The sequence below is a fragment of the Gnatocerus cornutus genome, chromosome 1 (assembly GCF_029298725.1).
Source record: "Gnatocerus cornutus isolate USDA-ARS CGAHR chromosome 1, icGnaCorn1.1, whole genome shotgun sequence".
In the NCBI taxonomy this organism is placed as follows: Eukaryota; Metazoa; Arthropoda; class Insecta; order Coleoptera; family Tenebrionidae; genus Gnatocerus; species Gnatocerus cornutus.
In genome coordinates, this window is record NC_142233.1 from 36,328,866 (window position 1) to 36,346,393 (window position 17,528).

The 17,528-nt window shown below is 33.3% G+C and overlaps 4 protein-coding genes across 4 annotated transcripts; 3 read left to right on the plus strand and 1 right to left on the minus strand.

Annotated features, from left to right (window-relative positions):
* Window positions 1-1,589: 1,589 nt before the first annotated feature.
* On the plus strand, window positions 1,590-3,670 carry LOC148182201 (uncharacterized). The gene is made up of 2 exons (XM_088043539.1): window positions 1,590-1,682; window positions 1,734-3,670. Exons 1-2 carry the CDS (start codon window positions 1,614-1,616, stop codon window positions 3,618-3,620), a joined length of 1,956 nt encoding a protein of 651 aa, XP_087899665.1. The 5' UTR covers window positions 1,590-1,613; the 3' UTR covers window positions 3,621-3,670.
* A 1,521-nt stretch (window positions 3,671-5,191) lies between these two features.
* Hus1-like (Hus1-like checkpoint clamp component) lies at window positions 5,192-6,464 on the plus strand. Its single transcript, XM_088035236.1, has 6 exons — window positions 5,192-5,377; window positions 5,427-5,633; window positions 5,681-5,784; window positions 5,836-5,943; window positions 5,994-6,171; window positions 6,220-6,464. Exons 1-6 carry the CDS (start codon window positions 5,326-5,328, stop codon window positions 6,438-6,440), a joined length of 870 nt encoding a protein of 289 aa, XP_087891362.1. The 5' UTR covers window positions 5,192-5,325; the 3' UTR covers window positions 6,441-6,464.
* LOC148182203 (transmembrane protein 222) lies at window positions 6,173-7,101 on the minus strand. Its single transcript, XM_088035249.1, has one exon. It carries the CDS (start codon window positions 6,977-6,979, stop codon window positions 6,455-6,457), a length of 525 nt encoding a protein of 174 aa, XP_087891375.1. The 5' UTR covers window positions 6,980-7,101; the 3' UTR covers window positions 6,173-6,454.
* Window positions 7,102-15,017: 7,916 nt separating this feature from the next.
* On the plus strand, window positions 15,018-17,231 carry mre11 (double strand break repair nuclease mre11). The gene is made up of 5 exons (XM_088034414.1): window positions 15,018-15,221; window positions 15,272-15,416; window positions 15,472-16,456; window positions 16,509-16,669; window positions 16,716-17,231. The coding sequence occupies exons 1-5, from the start codon at window positions 15,134-15,136 to the stop codon at window positions 17,002-17,004; spliced, it is 1,668 nt and encodes a 555-aa protein (XP_087890540.1). The 5' UTR covers window positions 15,018-15,133; the 3' UTR covers window positions 17,005-17,231.
* The last annotated feature ends 297 nt before the right edge of the window (window positions 17,232-17,528 follow it).

Below are 17,528 nucleotides of genomic sequence, written 5' to 3' on the forward strand. Positions count from 1 at the left end.
ACAAAAATAAAATTTCTAACTAATTAAAAGGAAAATCAATGATTGTTTTCAAAGAAAATTTATTGGATCAATTCTTGGTGTTGTTGACAAATTATCAAAATTACAATTTATTCCCCAAAACACCAAATTTGACAAAAAATGCTGACGCGCGTTTCGATAGCAATGCTATCATCATCAGAGCGATGATTAAACTAAAAACTAACAAATAATCCGTCCTTATATACTAAAAGCTTGTCGACGCGCACCGTTCATTGCTGACCTTTTCATGAGCCGCTTTGAAAAGGAACTTGAACCTGAGCTTGAATATTTTCCAAAAATCTGGGTTAGGTATGTGGACGACATTTTTGCCATTTTTGATACAAACAAGTCAAATATTGATGACTTTAATCAAAATAAATAACCGTTATCCAACGATAAAATTTACTTGCGAAATAGAGAAAGACGGAAAACTTCCATTTTTAGACACAATTGTAATTAAAAATAAGAACAGATTAGAGTTTGATGTTTATAGGAAGGAAACCAGTACGCTTCGCTACATCACTGCAGACTCCCATCATTGTCCTCAACATAAGATGGCAAGTCTAAATTTTCTGGTTCACAAGCTTTTGAATTTTCCATTAAACAAATTCAGATTCACAAAGGAATTAAAATTAATTAAAGATGCTGCCAGGTGTAACGGTTTCGATTCCAACATTGTTGATAAAATTGTTAAAAAATTTAGATTTAAGAAATTGGTCAATGAATGTTCTACTTTTCAGAAAACACCTGAGAAGACTTCTTTTGTCACCATCCCTTACTCACCTTCAGTGACAAAGGGACTGGAAAGAATTTTCCAGGGTTTGGATTTCAAAGTAGTTTTTACTTCGGGTCCAAGCCTCCAAAGTCTTCTAGGTAATCCTAAAGACCGAGTAGGAACAACAGAAAAGTCGGGGATTTATGAAATTAAATGTAAAGATTGTGATCAGAAATATATTGGGCAAACAAGAAGGTCAATTTTAAAAAGGTTCAAAGACCATCAAGCTCATCTCAAATTTGGAAGGTTTGAAAAATCAAGCGTTGCCCAACATGTTTTTGACAATGACCACCACATTGATGAAAGTTGTCTTCGTTTAATTAAAAATGTAAATAATTGTAAATTTCTAGATATTTATGAAAGTCTAGAAATATTTAGGAACAAAAATGTAATAATGAACTCAGACAACGGCCCCATCCCCTCCTCCTCCCTCTACTCCCTTCTACCTGCGCCAAAGGGTGCGCGTCGACAAGCTTTTAGTATATAAGGACGAATTATTTGTTAGTTTTTAGTTTAATCATCGCTCTGATGATGATAGCATTGCTATCGAAACGCGCGTCAGTATTTTTTGTCAAATTTGGTGTTTTGGGGAATAAATTGTAATTTTGATAATGATTGTTTTATTCTTCACATTCTTTAAACTCTTTAGACAAGTTTTTTGGAGCTCCGTCTTCATGGTCTTTGTATTTGGATTCTTCCATTTGATTTTTTTCATTTTTTTTATAGATTTTGCATTTTAATTGTAAAAACTGTTTCTGATTTAAAACAATGAAAAAATGTTGTTCCATTCTAAAGACTTCGGATAAACCGATAACCTTTGATGATGCAACTCTCTATTAAAATGCAAAACATTCGCTCGTCAGTTTCATACCAATCTTCACACAAAATGGTTCGTTTATTCGAAAACTCCACTTTTCTTACTGACATTCTTTCATTGCAGATTCGCTGGGTCGTCTTCTCGATCCTCTTTTCTCGCGGATTTGGTGCATTTGACGTCGACTATCTTACTCCAGAACAAAACAAACCTGTAATTTTACCACAGGACGCAGGAACTCACGTCAATGTTCATAACATCAATGGAACTTTAACTTCAGACTCTTTGTCTCAATTGACCATCACCAAATTAGAGCTGATGATCTCCAATGCAAGTCAACTGGAACCTAGAGCTGTGTGTTCACCACCGTCTCTAAAATCCCTCCATCTTGGTCTGGGAAAGACGCCCATAACAGTGACAAAAGCCATGCTGAAGAACTGCGAGAAACTGGAAACGTTACACGTCGGAGGACTTTTATATGGGCACCATCTTCTTGCAATTGATGGAGTTGCTGATTTACCAAACTTAAAAGAACTGACTCTCACCTTTATGAACCTCCAAAAAGTCACCAAAGAGTATTTCAAGAATTTAGCGTCGCTGGAAAATTTGACTTTGGAAAATTGTCTTATTGACGAAATCGACACTAACACCTTCAACGATTTGACGAAGTTGAAGAACCTGAGGATTTTAACAGAGACAGATTCGACTCAAAGCTTCGACATTATTTCTAAAGTTCCATTAAAAGTGAAAAAGTTTACTTTTGATGGTCTCAATGGTACTCTAACGAAATCAAAAATGGACGTCACAGAACTTCGTTTTTCCTCTTACCAGTTGGAGGGCATCGAAGCAGGTGCTGCATGTCCAACGTCTTCAGTAAAAAAGTTAAACCTTCACCTTAGTGCATTAAAACCGATTAAATTAACCAAGGAGGTTTTAAAAAATTGTGAGAACGTGGAGGAGTTGCGCATAAGCGAAGAATACAAACAATTAACAGAAACCGAAAAGGACACCTTCCAGAATTTACCCAAACTGAAAATCTTTTCTTCAGAGTTGGTGAAAATTAAACACGTTACGAAAGACACTTTCAAAAATTCGCTTTTGTTGGAAAACTTCAAATTGTTCGTTAACGACCCGCACGAAATTGACAGTGATGCATTCAACCTTTTTCAACATCTAAAGACTGTTGAGATTTCTCTCCAGAATCGTTACTCCCCTGAGCAAACCCAGAAGTTGTTCACAAATACAATGAAGGCTGACAAAATCGTCTTGTCGAATCTATGCGGGAAGTTGCCTTTACCACAATTCAAAGAAGTTAAAGAACTTTCTCTCCATTTCCAAAAATTGGACGAAGTTGAAGCAGGAGTTTGTTCATTGCCCACACTGAAGAAATTCTCTCTTCACTTCTTTGTACGTGAGAATTTGGTGTTGAAGAAGAACGCGTTCAATTGCGAGAACTTAGAACAGTTCTTCTTCATTTCCGCTATGTATTACGACGTGCCTGAAGAAGCTTTTCAACACTTGCCACATCTGAAACTCCTCTTCTTAGAATCGCTGCATTTTCCAATCTTGAAGAGAGAATACTTCAAGAATCTTCAATCGTTGGAAAAATTGGTTTTGTTCAACTGTGACATTGATGAAATCAACACTAATGCTTTCGAAGACTTGGTTAGTTTGAAGGTCCTCCAAATTTCAAACACTCGCGAATTGAGTCATTTTCCCGCGAATTTGTTGAGGAAAAACGTGAAATTGGAAAAACTTTCTCTAACTTCGAATTATCTCTCCAATATAACTTTCGATCAGTTTAAAGAATTGCCACTTTTGACGACGTTGGATCTAAGTATGAATCCGATCGAGTCGTTCAATGCGGAGATCATTGCTCAAAATGTGCCAAATTTGAAAAATTTCAACATTCATATGACTTCGTTCTCTTTCGATGTCGATTCATATACTCGTTTTCAGGAGGAGCTGAAGAAGAAGTTAAATGTTACATTTCATTATGAGTCTGTTCTTTAAAATGTAATGTGGTGTAGTAGTTGTTGGAATAAATGAACACTTTTGTTGTTTTTTACATTTTTAATACCAAAAATACGATTTTTTTAATACAATTTTAAAACTTTTGGGTTTGTCCAAAAAATAAAACTAATAAATGAGGCAAGAAAACTAACCTCTCCAAATTTCATCGCAATAGCAATAACACAACCAAAAGTACGATTTTTTTATAGAATTTTGAAACTTTTCGGTCCATCTCAAAAATAGAAAATCCGATTTTGTTGCTTCAAAATTTTGAAATTTGACACGGTCAATAAATGGGTCAATAGCAGTAACGTCTCCAAATTTTATTTCTGTTGCACTGACACTGACTTGACCTAACCAAAAGTACAATTTTTTTTATTACATTTCGAAACTTTTAGATTCATCTTAAAAATAAAAAATTCCAAATTTCGAATCTGTTGCTCTAGAATTTTGGCACAATTAATTAAATTGGTTAAAAATTGCAACTTTTTTTAATTTCATTGCTGTAGCACCAACACGACCAAAGCTAAAGATACATTTTTTTTTAAATTTTTAATCTTTTGGGTCTATCCAAAAAATAAAAATTTATAAAATTCGAATCAGTTGCTTCAAGTGTTAGGACACTGAAGTAGAGACGGAAGTTAGTTCATTTGCCATTTTGCCCATTTTTATTTTTATTTTTCCTTTTACCAAACTCTTTTTCTCGACTTTTTGTGATTCTTTGTTCTTCATTTTGCCATTTTACCCATTCTATGACATTCTTCAATTCTATTCATTATGTTTCCTAATTTTCAATCCTCTGTTCACCGAAGAGTTTTTCTATTTCCCAGTTTCTTGCTAGAATTATTTTTATCAAATCGCCCCAAATTGTAGGTCTCTTCTTTTATTTCCATGTTTTATCTAGTTTCTTGCCCCTTTCTATTAAAACTTTTCCCAACTCAACAACGTTCGTCATTTTGCCATTTCAAATTTTCAGTGTTTCCAACTCTTTGAATCAAAATAGCTGATTCTTCAGTTTTATACTTATTTCTTCAATCCTCTGGTATTATGCACATTTTTTTGCTCTAATTATTCCCCAAATCACCCCACATTTCGGTTGCTTCCCTAGTACTCACGTTCTCTTCTTTTAGAAAACCGACTTGGCACAAAGAATGAAGATGCTTGTCCAGAGAAACACCTGTGGAGGAAATCCTTCCAAAAGCAGAAGAAGAAAGCGAATGTACTTTTAATGAATGAAATTGTATTTACGAAAAAAAAATTGTACATATCTTTAATAAATTCGAGCCAAGCGATACGCCACTTGGTGGCGGTTTAAATACTGGAGTCACGTGACTTAACTCTGGGACTATTTAATAGCTATTTAACAAACAAGTTTGTTAATGAAAGCGATTAATAATTGAGCGATTTTAACCGTTAACAAGCAAAATTATTAATCGCCCATTAACCATAGTGTTAGTTACAAAACTCGTTCGGTGATCAAATCTTGAAAAATTTACCAAAGAAGTTTTTTTAAATTGGTACAAGACGAGACGAGATGAGAGTAAAGTGAGGTTATGTGTATGATGGATGAATTTAGTGATTTTTCAGTTTTAGAAGTTTTAGTGATTGGCAGCAATTTTAAATCTTGCATCTTTCAAATATTTTTAGGTTAAGTATCAAAACTGTGATCACAGAACCTTTGTTGTAAGTTTTATTAACTTGCAACATGAAGTTTAGAGGCTTAATAAATGATACTTCTGTGATGAAAGACTTCATGAGTAGGTTGATACTTGACCTCAAGTCATGAATAAAGTTTTATTTTTCCAGATGTGGTTTTAAGCCTTTCGAAGTTTTCAAAAACCTGTGTGATGAGAATAACAACTCGAAAAATTTATTTTATAATTTCGGAAGAAGAAAGCGGTCCTCGTCGTCCATTAGCGTGGTGTGAATTGCCCGTTAATTTTTATTTTAAGGAATATAATGTAGTTGGAATAAGTGAAGAACATAATGAAATTTATTTGGAGTTCTCAACCAGTATGCAGATATTATCAGTTTATAATAGAAATATTTCCTTTTTCCAGATTTGTTGGCAAAATCAGTGTCTATATTAAAACAAAACGCAAAATCTTTAAAGATCAAGTTAACTAATAAGGATGCTCCATGTCTGACGCTGGATATGGAATTGGTAAAAGTGTGAACAAAAATAGTAACATTGTAGTCACTGCATTAGTTGCAGGTATCTGGTTGCATACAAACCCGCCAATGTGTACATGATATTCCTGTGGACGTGATTTCAAGGAAACACTGGAGAGATTATGAAGAACCAAGATTTGATAATTTTCATGTATAGATTATTTATTTAATTTACAAAATGAAAAATTTGTTGATTTTCAGGTATCAATTGAAATGCCCAACTTGAAAACGATAAAAACTATTGTTGAAAGAATGAAAAACATGAGTCATTGTTTAACTGTTTCAGCAACAAAAAGTGGAAGACTGACTTTTCAGATCAAAACAAATTTAGTCACATTATCTTCACATTTTCCAGGTTTAAGTGTGGAAAGTTTTGCTAGTAAGATAAACTGAGTTTATTAAAATCAAGTAATTTTTCTGATTTTAGTTGGTCATTTACAACTATCTCAAGATCTTGAAAATAAAGAAGAACCAGAGAGAGTTCGTTCAATAATTGACATAAAGAAATTTTTAATGTTTGTTTCTGGAATGCAGCTAAATAACTGCAGAACAATTTGTAGTATTGTACATGGGAAAATGGTGAAATTATTCATGGAACAACCAGGAGCGCTTTCTTTACAAGTTTTCTTAACAGAATTAAGTATTTAATTGCAACACATGTATTAAATGAAAACAGACATTAAAACTATTATACTAATTAATAATACAAAAGGTATCCACGTTTTTACAAATCCAGTTATACTAACATATTTGGAATAAATTAACATGAAAAATGCTAGTTTGACCATGTTCCAATTTTTGGAATCATCATATTCCATGATATCAAGGGCTGTAGCGACATGAGAATGACAATTATCACAAAATAAATTATGCATGCGGCCGTTGTAGATTTCAGAAGCTTCAGTAACTGCTCGATCCCAGCCTGTAATTCCTCCATGACAGAGAGCTGGTTTTAATTGCCAGTATTTAGTTGGACGTCCAAATGCCATGGCGTCTTCAGAAACAAAATAGGGTCCGGCAAAATCGCGAATTACACCAGACGACATTGCTATTCCCATGTGCCCAATAAAAGGAAAAAGCCATGTAAGGACTGGAATTGGTGTCCACACTATGCAGCAAGGGTAACGATCTTGAGATTTGTCGATATCTCCAAAAACTGCCATTTCTGTACCATTAGGGGAAATCATTTTATTTAAAGGAACAAACTCATGTTATGTGTTTTGTTATTTGAAACTTAACATTTTGCGAACATTATTCTTTGTAGGTTATGTTATGACCATAATTTCGACTGACAAATGACAGATATCTGACCAATAAGAAATGAAATTTGCGATATCAGTCCTAATGCGCGAGAACTCACTGAGGGCCGGCCTCAACGATTTCTCGGCGCTTTTAAAATTTTTAAAAAGTTTAAAATGATTTATATTTACGGTTTCTCTCGGCGGTGGGCAACCTCATTGTCAACTAAACCGGTCTGCAAAAATTATATAATGAAACTTTGCTAATGAAATTGTAATTTGATATTGTTTGATATTGAGACCTCTTAATTTTATTTTGCACAAATGTAAAAAAATTCAGGGTCCGGCAACACTTGTGTCCACCCCCAAAATCGTCTTTCATTTTAAAGATAAACTTTTGAAAATTTGCACACACTCACAGTTGACAAAGCTCTAGAAGCTGACGCAAAAATTTGTTTTTTATCAATGATAGTTTTGGCGTCGCGACGCCTTAAAAATCTAATTTTTAGGTAATTGTGAGGGTTTGTGATATCAACCCCTAATTTAATTTTTTTCCAATATAAATGTGTTAAAAATATCTCAGTTGTCATTTTAGATTCAATGCAAATTGTCTTTAAAATTTGAGAAAAAAATGCTGTTTTATCAAGTTAGTTTCCAATTTCATTACGTCAAAATTGGGAACTACGTTTACACCCATCTGTCAACAACTTGTGTCACAAATGACATCTATTCATTGGTTCGCTTTAGATTGTAACAAAAGTCTTACTTGGTGAAATTGTCGCTTTGTCGATGTTAATTAACGATTTCTAGTGTCCATAAAGTGCAACATGCCCGTGTTAATCAAAATTAACCTTTATAAGAGGAATGAAGTGACTTGTGAAATTTTGGTGTAAACGTAGTTTGCCACTGCGCTGTCATAATTTTGAAAACTAACTTGATAAAACAGCGTTTTTTTCGCAAATTTTAAACACAATTTGCATTAGATTTAAAATAAAAACTCAAATATTTACATCACAGTCATGTTGAAAAAAAATTGAATTTGCGAATATTTCCGCAAAAACTCAAAAATCGCTAAAAATTATACTTCTTAGGCGTCGCGACGCCAACCAAACTGTGATAAAAAACGAATTTTTGCGTCAGCTTCTAGAGCTTTGTCAACTGTGAGCGTATGCAAATTTTCAAAATTGTAACTTTAAAATTAAAGACGATTTTGGGGGTAGACACAAGTGTTGCCGGACCCTGTATATGTAAGTTGTAATTTCAAAAACGTGCTAAAAAAGCGCCAAATGTAAATTATAAATTCGGGGATATGAACATTCACATTAACATTTAACAATTGCTCTAAGCGCAAAGATGTTAATCATAAATATGGGACAATCAAAGGTATTCATTCAATAAAATAAAAACACAAAACATTATGAAGACTTGACATAAAAACCGAGCTAAGCGCCAAAAAATTGAAAAATTAGATAACTTCATAAAACAATAGTAATACAAGATATCGCTAATGTTTGATAGAAAGGGCCTTTCTCTAATATTAATACTAAAGGGCCTTTCGTGTATGAACAAAATATGTTTGTGTCAAGTTCTAAGCAGTGTTTATAAAAACCGAGCTAAGCGCCATTATTAAATAAGTATAGTTTGGGGACTGAAATACCGTGTTTATGACTTAACTGGGGTACTCACTGCACAAAGAGGCAAAACCACAAGATAAAGGAATCAACAACGGTGGTGGTTTCGTCTCTTTGTGCAGTGAGTACCCCAATTAAGTCATAAACACGGTATTTCAGTCCCCGAACTATACACTCTGCCAATTTGTGAAACCGAAACTCGGGGTTGTGGGCGTCTCCGCTTGTGTAAAATATAACTTACTACTATAACTTATAATTTGAATTGTAGACCTCTACGGCAAATTTGAGAGGATTTATGTATTGAATTAAATCACGAACGGGTTTTTGGATGTAAAAATACTCGTTTATGTTCAATCTAATGCATAAATCTTATCAAATTTGCCGTAGAGCTCCACAATATTCACAAATTAAAACCTTGAAATGTGGTATTCAAAATAAATGAGGAGTAAGTCATTTTTACATTCAGCGAAAAATTTATTAAAATGCAGACACTCTTTTTCCTTAGGGCAGCCGAACTCTGTATAAAACTCCTTGGTTAGCCCAAACATGCTTTGACCAATATCACTAGTTTTTCCAATAGACTCCAAACAGTTCCAAGCTTTTGTCAAGAACTAGCCCGCCTAACGCCACGTTATTGGCTAGAATCTGGTACTCATGGTCACCTAATGCTTTCTTATGGAAACTAAAAATCCGTGTGGAGTGCGGGCACTACCGCCTGTAAAGTATGCAACCTTTCACAATGGAGGATCAACAAACCGTGCCGGTTCATTTAAATACCATTGAAAGCGTTGTTTAGATGCAGTATTTAATTATTTTTGACTGTGTTTTTACTATGGCTGGGTTGAAACCTTTTAATATGTATTATCTATTCTGCCATTGAGTAGTAATTGTTTATTTTAGGACACTTTTGGCGTCCACTAATTAGTGGTCCAAAAACGCCAAATGACGACTTTCAAAATTTGATGTTTTAAAAATCGCAAAAAAAAGTTACAAGCGTTTGTTGCTTGACCATGAAAGTTAAAATAAAATTGAAATATCTGCAGATTAGACGAAAAAATAATACAGGGCTTTGTACTTTAAATGAATAAGCTTTTATTTTCCTTAATTGTAGAAGAAAGAATTGTGAAAAGAAAGAATTAAAGTGGTTTAAAATTGTGTAAGAGAGCATGGACCACATTGTATGTACTAAAGAATTCATGGCTCATTTTGGTTCTTCAATTCTTATTATACATTGTATTACTGCTTAAAAGAACATATATGTATGTGACTTATATGTAAAAATTGGAAATTTTTCGTCTAAAAATTCATTATTTGGTATAAATGAATTTAAAATTCTATTCTAAGCAACTTCACTTAAAATAATAGGACCTAACTTTTAGAGATATTCCTAACACGAAGTAAATTACAAGAAAATTGCTTTATTCAAAAAATCCTAATAGATTGAATTTGCCATATCTGCTGCATTTAGTATCGTCATGGAGTTTGTAAAGTTGCAAGTTGCATATAAATATCCCTAAAAAAGAACTTTACGATTTTATCAAAATTTAACTTAATACAATGGTGGACACAGAATCTTGAAAAGAATTGTCATTTGATTGTCAAAGTTTCTAAACCGGGCTTTACGAAGGACGTTTGTTCGTAACCAAACTTTTAATTTTTGATTCAATTGTCATTTTGACATTTTAGCAATAATAAAACCACTGGACTCCAAAACTCTTCGCCCATGACCAAGTGTTGTAGTGCAAAACCAATTGTGGCTTCCTTGTGGCAGCACATCAATTGTTATTGGTGGCATATCGCAGAAATACGTTTTCAAAATTTGTTTGACGTTTTTATTAATGTCAATCATAATGACAATAAAGCTAGGACTACATCGAGACTTTTTGAAATGACAGGAAAGTACTGTCCAAGATTCTGTGTCCACCATAGTATGCCAAAAATTACCAGCTTGTATTCAGGTAACATTTACCATTCACTGATCAAAATTATCATTAAGGGTCTACGCTACGCTATACCCGGTATATGGCTTACGATTTTTCGTTTTTGAAGCGCATTTTAGACTTTGAAAAATCGCTCGACCTCTGTATGTATGCGTCTCAGGTAGAGCTATGGAGGTGACATCTTCGAATTTTGAAAAAATGAAAAATTTGACTTTAATTAATTAAAAACTGAAATTCCCATTTTTCGTTTTTAAGGAATATAAAGCAACCTACGAAGTTAAAAAAAATACCAACATGTGGAGAATTAAAACCTCTATGGAGGTGACATTTTTGTTTTTGTCATTATGCTATAATTTTGAAGTTATTAATAAAAAAACAAATCAAAAATAGGCAACCAACAGTACAACTAACGCAAATTATCTTATGCAAATCTCATGATTTACGACCGCTCACTAGGGGGTCACTGACGTTCCGCCCAATTGTAATAAACTGCTGTCGGGTAAAAGTAGGTAAAGACCCAACTGGTCGCTCCCGGCAACAAACATCGAAGGTACTTGTAGCAAGTGTATTGAGAAATAATATTTTTAAACTGTAATATAATTCACTGTTTTCCACATCACCCTTGGGGTACAGAGAGACGGCGCATTTTTTTTTAAGTGCTCTCCCCAATAGGCCTACTGCACTCTTTTGACTCTAACTATAAAACTACTTTATTTTAGAAATGACAATCCGGACATTTGAACGAACATAATTTATAAGTCTTTCTTTAAAATTGTTTTTTAAAAATTTATATACAAAAGTATGATCACTCTTAAAATTCAATGCTGCCGCATAACATCTCCCTTGGTAAGACCCGGCAAGAGAAAAGTTAATTCGTTTCCCACCTACAAATTTATTAACGACAGAATTGAAACATTCCACTATGTTATTAGCCACGTCGTAAAATAAACTAACTGACAAATTCGCGACTCTATTTAATGCAGGTAAAAATATATCGTAGAGAGAACTATTTTTAAAATTATTATACTCAATACCAATTTGTGGTATTTCCAACTTTATTACAAAAATAAGTTGCGCATTTACTGTGATCACCGAATATATGAGCAGGTCCATTATGAATGTCTCGTTTTAAATTTTCGATTTTTTCTGAGAATGGCAAATTTTCATTTTTTCTGTATCTAATCGCACTTACTACAGCTGTTCTAAATTTAAATATATTTGTTCGCAAAAATTTTCTAACTTGAAGGTCTGTTCTGGGAATTTTTAAAATTTTGCGCAATTTTGTACAATAATTTCTTAAAACATGATTTCTACACTCAATTTTTTGAATAAAATATGTTGGTTCATATGGTCCATATGCTTGAATTTTCTTATACACACTACTGTCTCCATCACCGATAATAAATTTAAATCTTAAATTATGCATCTGAACAGACTTTTTAAAAGCCTCTAAAATAACACCTGCCTCCATTGATGTGGATGATTTTTTCCAATTTGCAAAACATTTATGGCGGGGCACTGATTTCTTATCAGTCTTGAATCGTTTACAAAACTTGCATAATTTATTTTTAACAGCCACATATAAAATTTTTTTGGTTCTCGCACCGATTACACATCCAACTCCCGATAAAGCATTATAATTAGACTTATAAGAACGCTTGGACCATGCTCCATCAACAATTACAGTAATAAAAGGTACCCCATCAGCATCAATATCACCTAATTCCACCGCTAATTTACTTTCTTCTTGTCCAGCAGATAGCATTTCATCAATAGCCAATGTTTGCGTTTTTTCAAAAACTTTTCTTTCCGTGTTAACGTATTTTTTAGAACTCATTTGTGGAATATCTAAAGCGGCGCAAAATTCAGTTAATTGCGCATGACCCCCACCTACAGCAACATTTCCGCAAACAATAGATTCATTAATTTCACATCTAGCATTTTCTGGTTCTGAACTGAAAGTATCTACAATTCTACACATGTTACACTTATACGTAAATATACTTTTTAAACCTATTCGTTTTTCCGCAATTATATCAAAGTTCTGAAAATTGCAATTAAATTGATCGTGTTTTAAATTTTTTATAGTATTAAACAAATGATTTATATCTACAATTCTACGACCATTGAGAGAAAAATTTGTATTATTGGAAACATTTTCTATTTCAAAGACATCGTCCGATAACTCTGACTCAAAACCGCTATTTACATTTTCACTTTTCTAACTCTTTCTAACATTTTTCCATAACCGCTTCGCAATTTGCTTTCTACTTTTTCGTTTAACTAATGTGCTTACATGATTTATTATTGAACCGTTCGCTATTGTAAAATAAAATAATTAAAAGCAAATAATAATCTAATCTAAAAAACAAAAATTTGCCAGCAACGATAAACACTCTCTATATCTGTAATAAACAGCAATTCTGATACAAGCAACTCACCCACTTTGAACAACAAAACTCACTAAAGAGATTTAGAAAAGTAAATTGATTCAGAAGTCGAGCACAGTCAAAAACACAAGTGTTCACAGACTGAAAGAATTTAAATATTTTTTTTCAAGATATTTATACATAGGGCTTTCATCCCTTTATTTGTTGTTGTAGTGGGATAAAGAAGTGGGGCTATCACCCATTTCTCAAATAAAAATAATAAAATAATAAGTAATTTTAAACTTTCCCCGGCGACCAGTGAGGAAAAATTTCGGACTACATTTACGAAAATTACATTTTTCAATTAAAAAACATTCTGCCATTACGTACTATGGAAACTGGAAATTTGCGGCTTTTATACATACATTTTCCATTAATTGAAAAAAAAAATTACGCCCGTAAAATTTTTACCTACTAGAACCAGAAATTTCACGGGCTCAAAACGCAGAGAAACTCAAATCCTGATATTTAAACTCATCTTTGGTCCAACACGAATTTATTGTTCCAACCGCTGGGTTTCTTAGGAAATGTGCAGGTCAAGCGACCGTTTCCATAAAGTTTATGATCCCCTCATTACCAAATCCTCGGTAATCCCTTTTGGCAGCTGTCAATCAAAGGTGTTGTTAAAGTTGCATACTTTTCAAACAGAAATTTTCGGGCAGGCTCGTAGACCCTTAAAGCAATACATTTTAAGAAGTTGCAAATCAACTACAATACAAAAAATAATTAAATACTGCATCTAAACAACGCTTTCAATGGTATTTAAATGGACCGGCACGGTTGTTGATCCTCCAGAGTGGGAGGTTGCATACTTTACAGGCGGTAGTGTCCGCGCTCTATGGAGTGCGGGCACTACCGCCTGTAAAGTATGCAACCTCCCACTCTGGAGGATCAACAAACCGTGTCGGTCCATTTACCAAAACGACCAAAAACGCCAACGAATGACGACTTTCCAAATTTGATATTTTAAAAATCGCAAAAAAAGTTACAGGCGTTTGTCGCTTGACGATTAAAATTAAAGTATGTCCATATTAGACAAAAAAATAATACAGTGCTTTGTATTTTAAATCAAGCTTTTATCTTCCTTAGCTTTAGAAGAAAAAATTTAAAAATGATAGATTGTCCACGAGTTTTTGAATAAAGTGAACTTTTCCTTGGTGTTGGACATCTTCGACAATTTCAACTTAAAATTCTTATTTCGATTTTTTTAAAATACTAAAATCTTTAAATTCGATTGTTAATTATTGATAATGAAATATTATTATTTTGTTCATTCCTGCTAAATAAATGATTTTGTTTATTTTTTAGTTCGCATAAAATTATACTTAATAGGAACTCAAAATTTAAAGTTGAAAGTGGTTCAAAATTGTGTAAGAGAGCATTGACAACATTGTATGTACTAAAGAATTTATGGCTCATTGTGGTTGGCCAATTCTTATTATGCAATGTATTACTGCTTAAATAAAATAAAAATTGGAAATTTTTCGTTTAAAAACTTCTCATTTGGTATAAATGAATTTAAAATTCGATTCTAAGCAACTTCTCTTAGAATAATACCTAACTTTTAGAGATACTCCTAACGTGAAGTAAATTAGAAGAAAATTGCCTTTATTCAAAAAAATCTTAATAGTTTGAATTTGCCATATCTGCTGTATGGCAAATCGTCATGGATTTTGAAAAGTTGCATATAAATATCCCTAAAAAAGAAATTTACTATTTTATCAAAATTTAACAAAATACGCCAAAAATTAACAGAGATAGCAGCTTGTATTCTGGCTGAAATTAAACATTTATTGTTTACTGATCAAAATGATCATTAAGGCAATACATTTTAAGTTGTAACAACCCAATTACAATACAAAAAATAATTAAACACTGTGTCTAAACAACTCTTTCAATGGTATTTAAATGGACCGGCAGGGTTTGTTGATCCACCAGAGTGGGAGGTTGCATACTTTACAGGCGGTAGTGCCCGCACTCCATTACTAATGTAAGGTTATTGTGTGACCAAGGTTCCCGCCGTATCGAATTGCAAGTGATTTTCGGATACTTTCTGTTTTTTAATGTTTTGCTTTGTAAATTGTTTTATTTTCTATTATTGCGATGGCACATCCTTCTGATGAAAATACTTTCAAAGTATTATTGGCCACAGATATACATTTAGGTTATGCCGAGAACGTTTCCAACAGAGGTATGATAAAAACTCAAAATTTGCTTTTAATTGTTTTGTTTGGTTTGCAGAAAACGATACATTTATAACATTCGAAGAAATCTTAGATATTGCCACCAAAGAAAAAGTTGATTTCATATTACTTGGTGGCGATTTATTCCATGAAACAAGACCTTCACCATTCTGCATCAACAAATGCATAGAATTGATCAGGAAGTTTGTTATTAAAAGTATATAAGTAATGCACGATTTACCTTTTGTCTTATTTTAGATATTGTTTGGGTGATAAGTCTGTAGAGATAGAAATATTATCTGATCCTTCTATAAACTTTCCCAGAAATGCCAGCGTAAACTATGAGGATCCTAACATGAACATAGCCATACCAATTTTTTCAATTCATGGCAATCACGATGATCCTACTGGAAAGAAGCATATCTCGGCATTGGACCTACTGGCTTCAATAGGTCTTGTTAATTATTTTGGTCGTTGGGATAATGTTGAGAATGTTGAAATTAATCCTGTCTTGTTAAAAAAGGGCAACTCTCATTTAGCTTTGTATGGTTTGTCCCATATTAGAGACGAACGGTTGGCGAGATTATTTGACCACAAAAAAGTCAAATTTAAAGTTCCTGGAAACGTGAATGATTGGTTTAACATGTTCATCCTACATCAAAACCGCGCCAAAAATCGCGGCATCAAAAACTTTATTCCTGAAACGGCCATTCCAGAATTTATTGATTTAGTGATGTGGGGGCATGAACATGACTGTCACATCGAGCCGTCCGTTACTCTTACCGGTAAAACATACATTACGCAGCCTGGAAGTTCTGTTGCAACATCTTTAACAGAAGGCGAATCAATCCGAAAAGCGGTGGGGTTACTGAGAGTTTCTGGCAGTGACGATTTTAATCTTCAAACAATAGAGTTGCAAACAGTTCGACCTTTTATTCATAAGACGGTAATTTTAAATCGACCACCCGCAGTCGTAGACGAATTGTCTCTTGCCGAAAGAGCTAGACTTCAGATTAGGGCAGAAGTTGAAACGATGATAAAAGAAGCAAAGAGAACCCGCAAAACAAATATGAATCCTTTACTTAGAATAAAAGCATCCTATCACGATGAGCGTCAAGTTTTTAATGGTATAAGGTTTGGACAGGAGTTTGCTGATCGAGTTGCCAATCCTGAAGATATTATCAAATTTGCACCTTTACATAAAAGATCGAGATTGCCCGGCTTCGATTTAGAAATCGATGATGTAAGTAACGTCTTAAATCTTAGCAAGATTATTTATACTTATCTTTTTCTAGACTGAAATTGATCAAGACACTGTTCATCGTGTTGAAGATTTAATGCTCAAATATTTTGACGAAAACAATAAACTAGAAGCCTTAAATATTGAGGCTTTAAATGAAGCAGTCATGAAATGTATTGATTCTAGTGATTTTGAAGCTCCACTATTTATGATCCAGTAATATTCATTCATGCATGAGCACATTACAGATAATTTTTTTTAGATTACAACAAAAGGAACTGTTGAAGAAGTTGATGGAGGTGCAACCCAAAGTGGATGATATTAGCGATTGCTTGATGCGTATTCAATCAATCCGAACTATGGATGAATATAGAGAAATTTTAAACGATCCAAATCGTCCAAAACCAGTTACTGATGTTAATGACGAACTAAACATAGATGACGACAATGATGACTCTTCTGTTCGACCATCTAAAGGTCCTGGTTCTAGAGGAGGTCGTGGCTCTAGAGGTGGCAAAGGTAGTAGACGATCTCGAGGTAGAGCAAAATAATTTAAATTGGAATTATAATCTACTAACAAATTCCACATGCAAAGCATCTACTTATGTTATACTGTTTTAAAATCAGTTTTTTTTTTTTTTGGTTTATGTTTATAACTTGTAATCCAAGGTATCCAAAATGGTTTATCAACTTTGTTAAACACAAATTGTTAACATCTTACTAAAATATGTCTACTTTTATAATATTTTTCATATATTAAAATTATTCAAAAAACCGTTTGTTTTTTATCGAGAAAAATTTGTTCCACATGTGGATCTGTTTATGCATCTGACAGTTATCCACATTGTTGGTGCAATAGCTTTTAAAAAATCTAGGAAGTTTTTTTAATTTAATATTTTCATTTAAGATGAAAACTTGAAATTCAACAAGATAACATGTGTCTGCTTTTCCAACGATCAACCATCGTGCGATTAATCTAATTGTTATCAAATTATTGTGTTATAGCCATGTTATAGCATACAAAAATAAATTGAGTTGCTTGATTTCAATAGCGGCCATCTCGATATCAACCTGA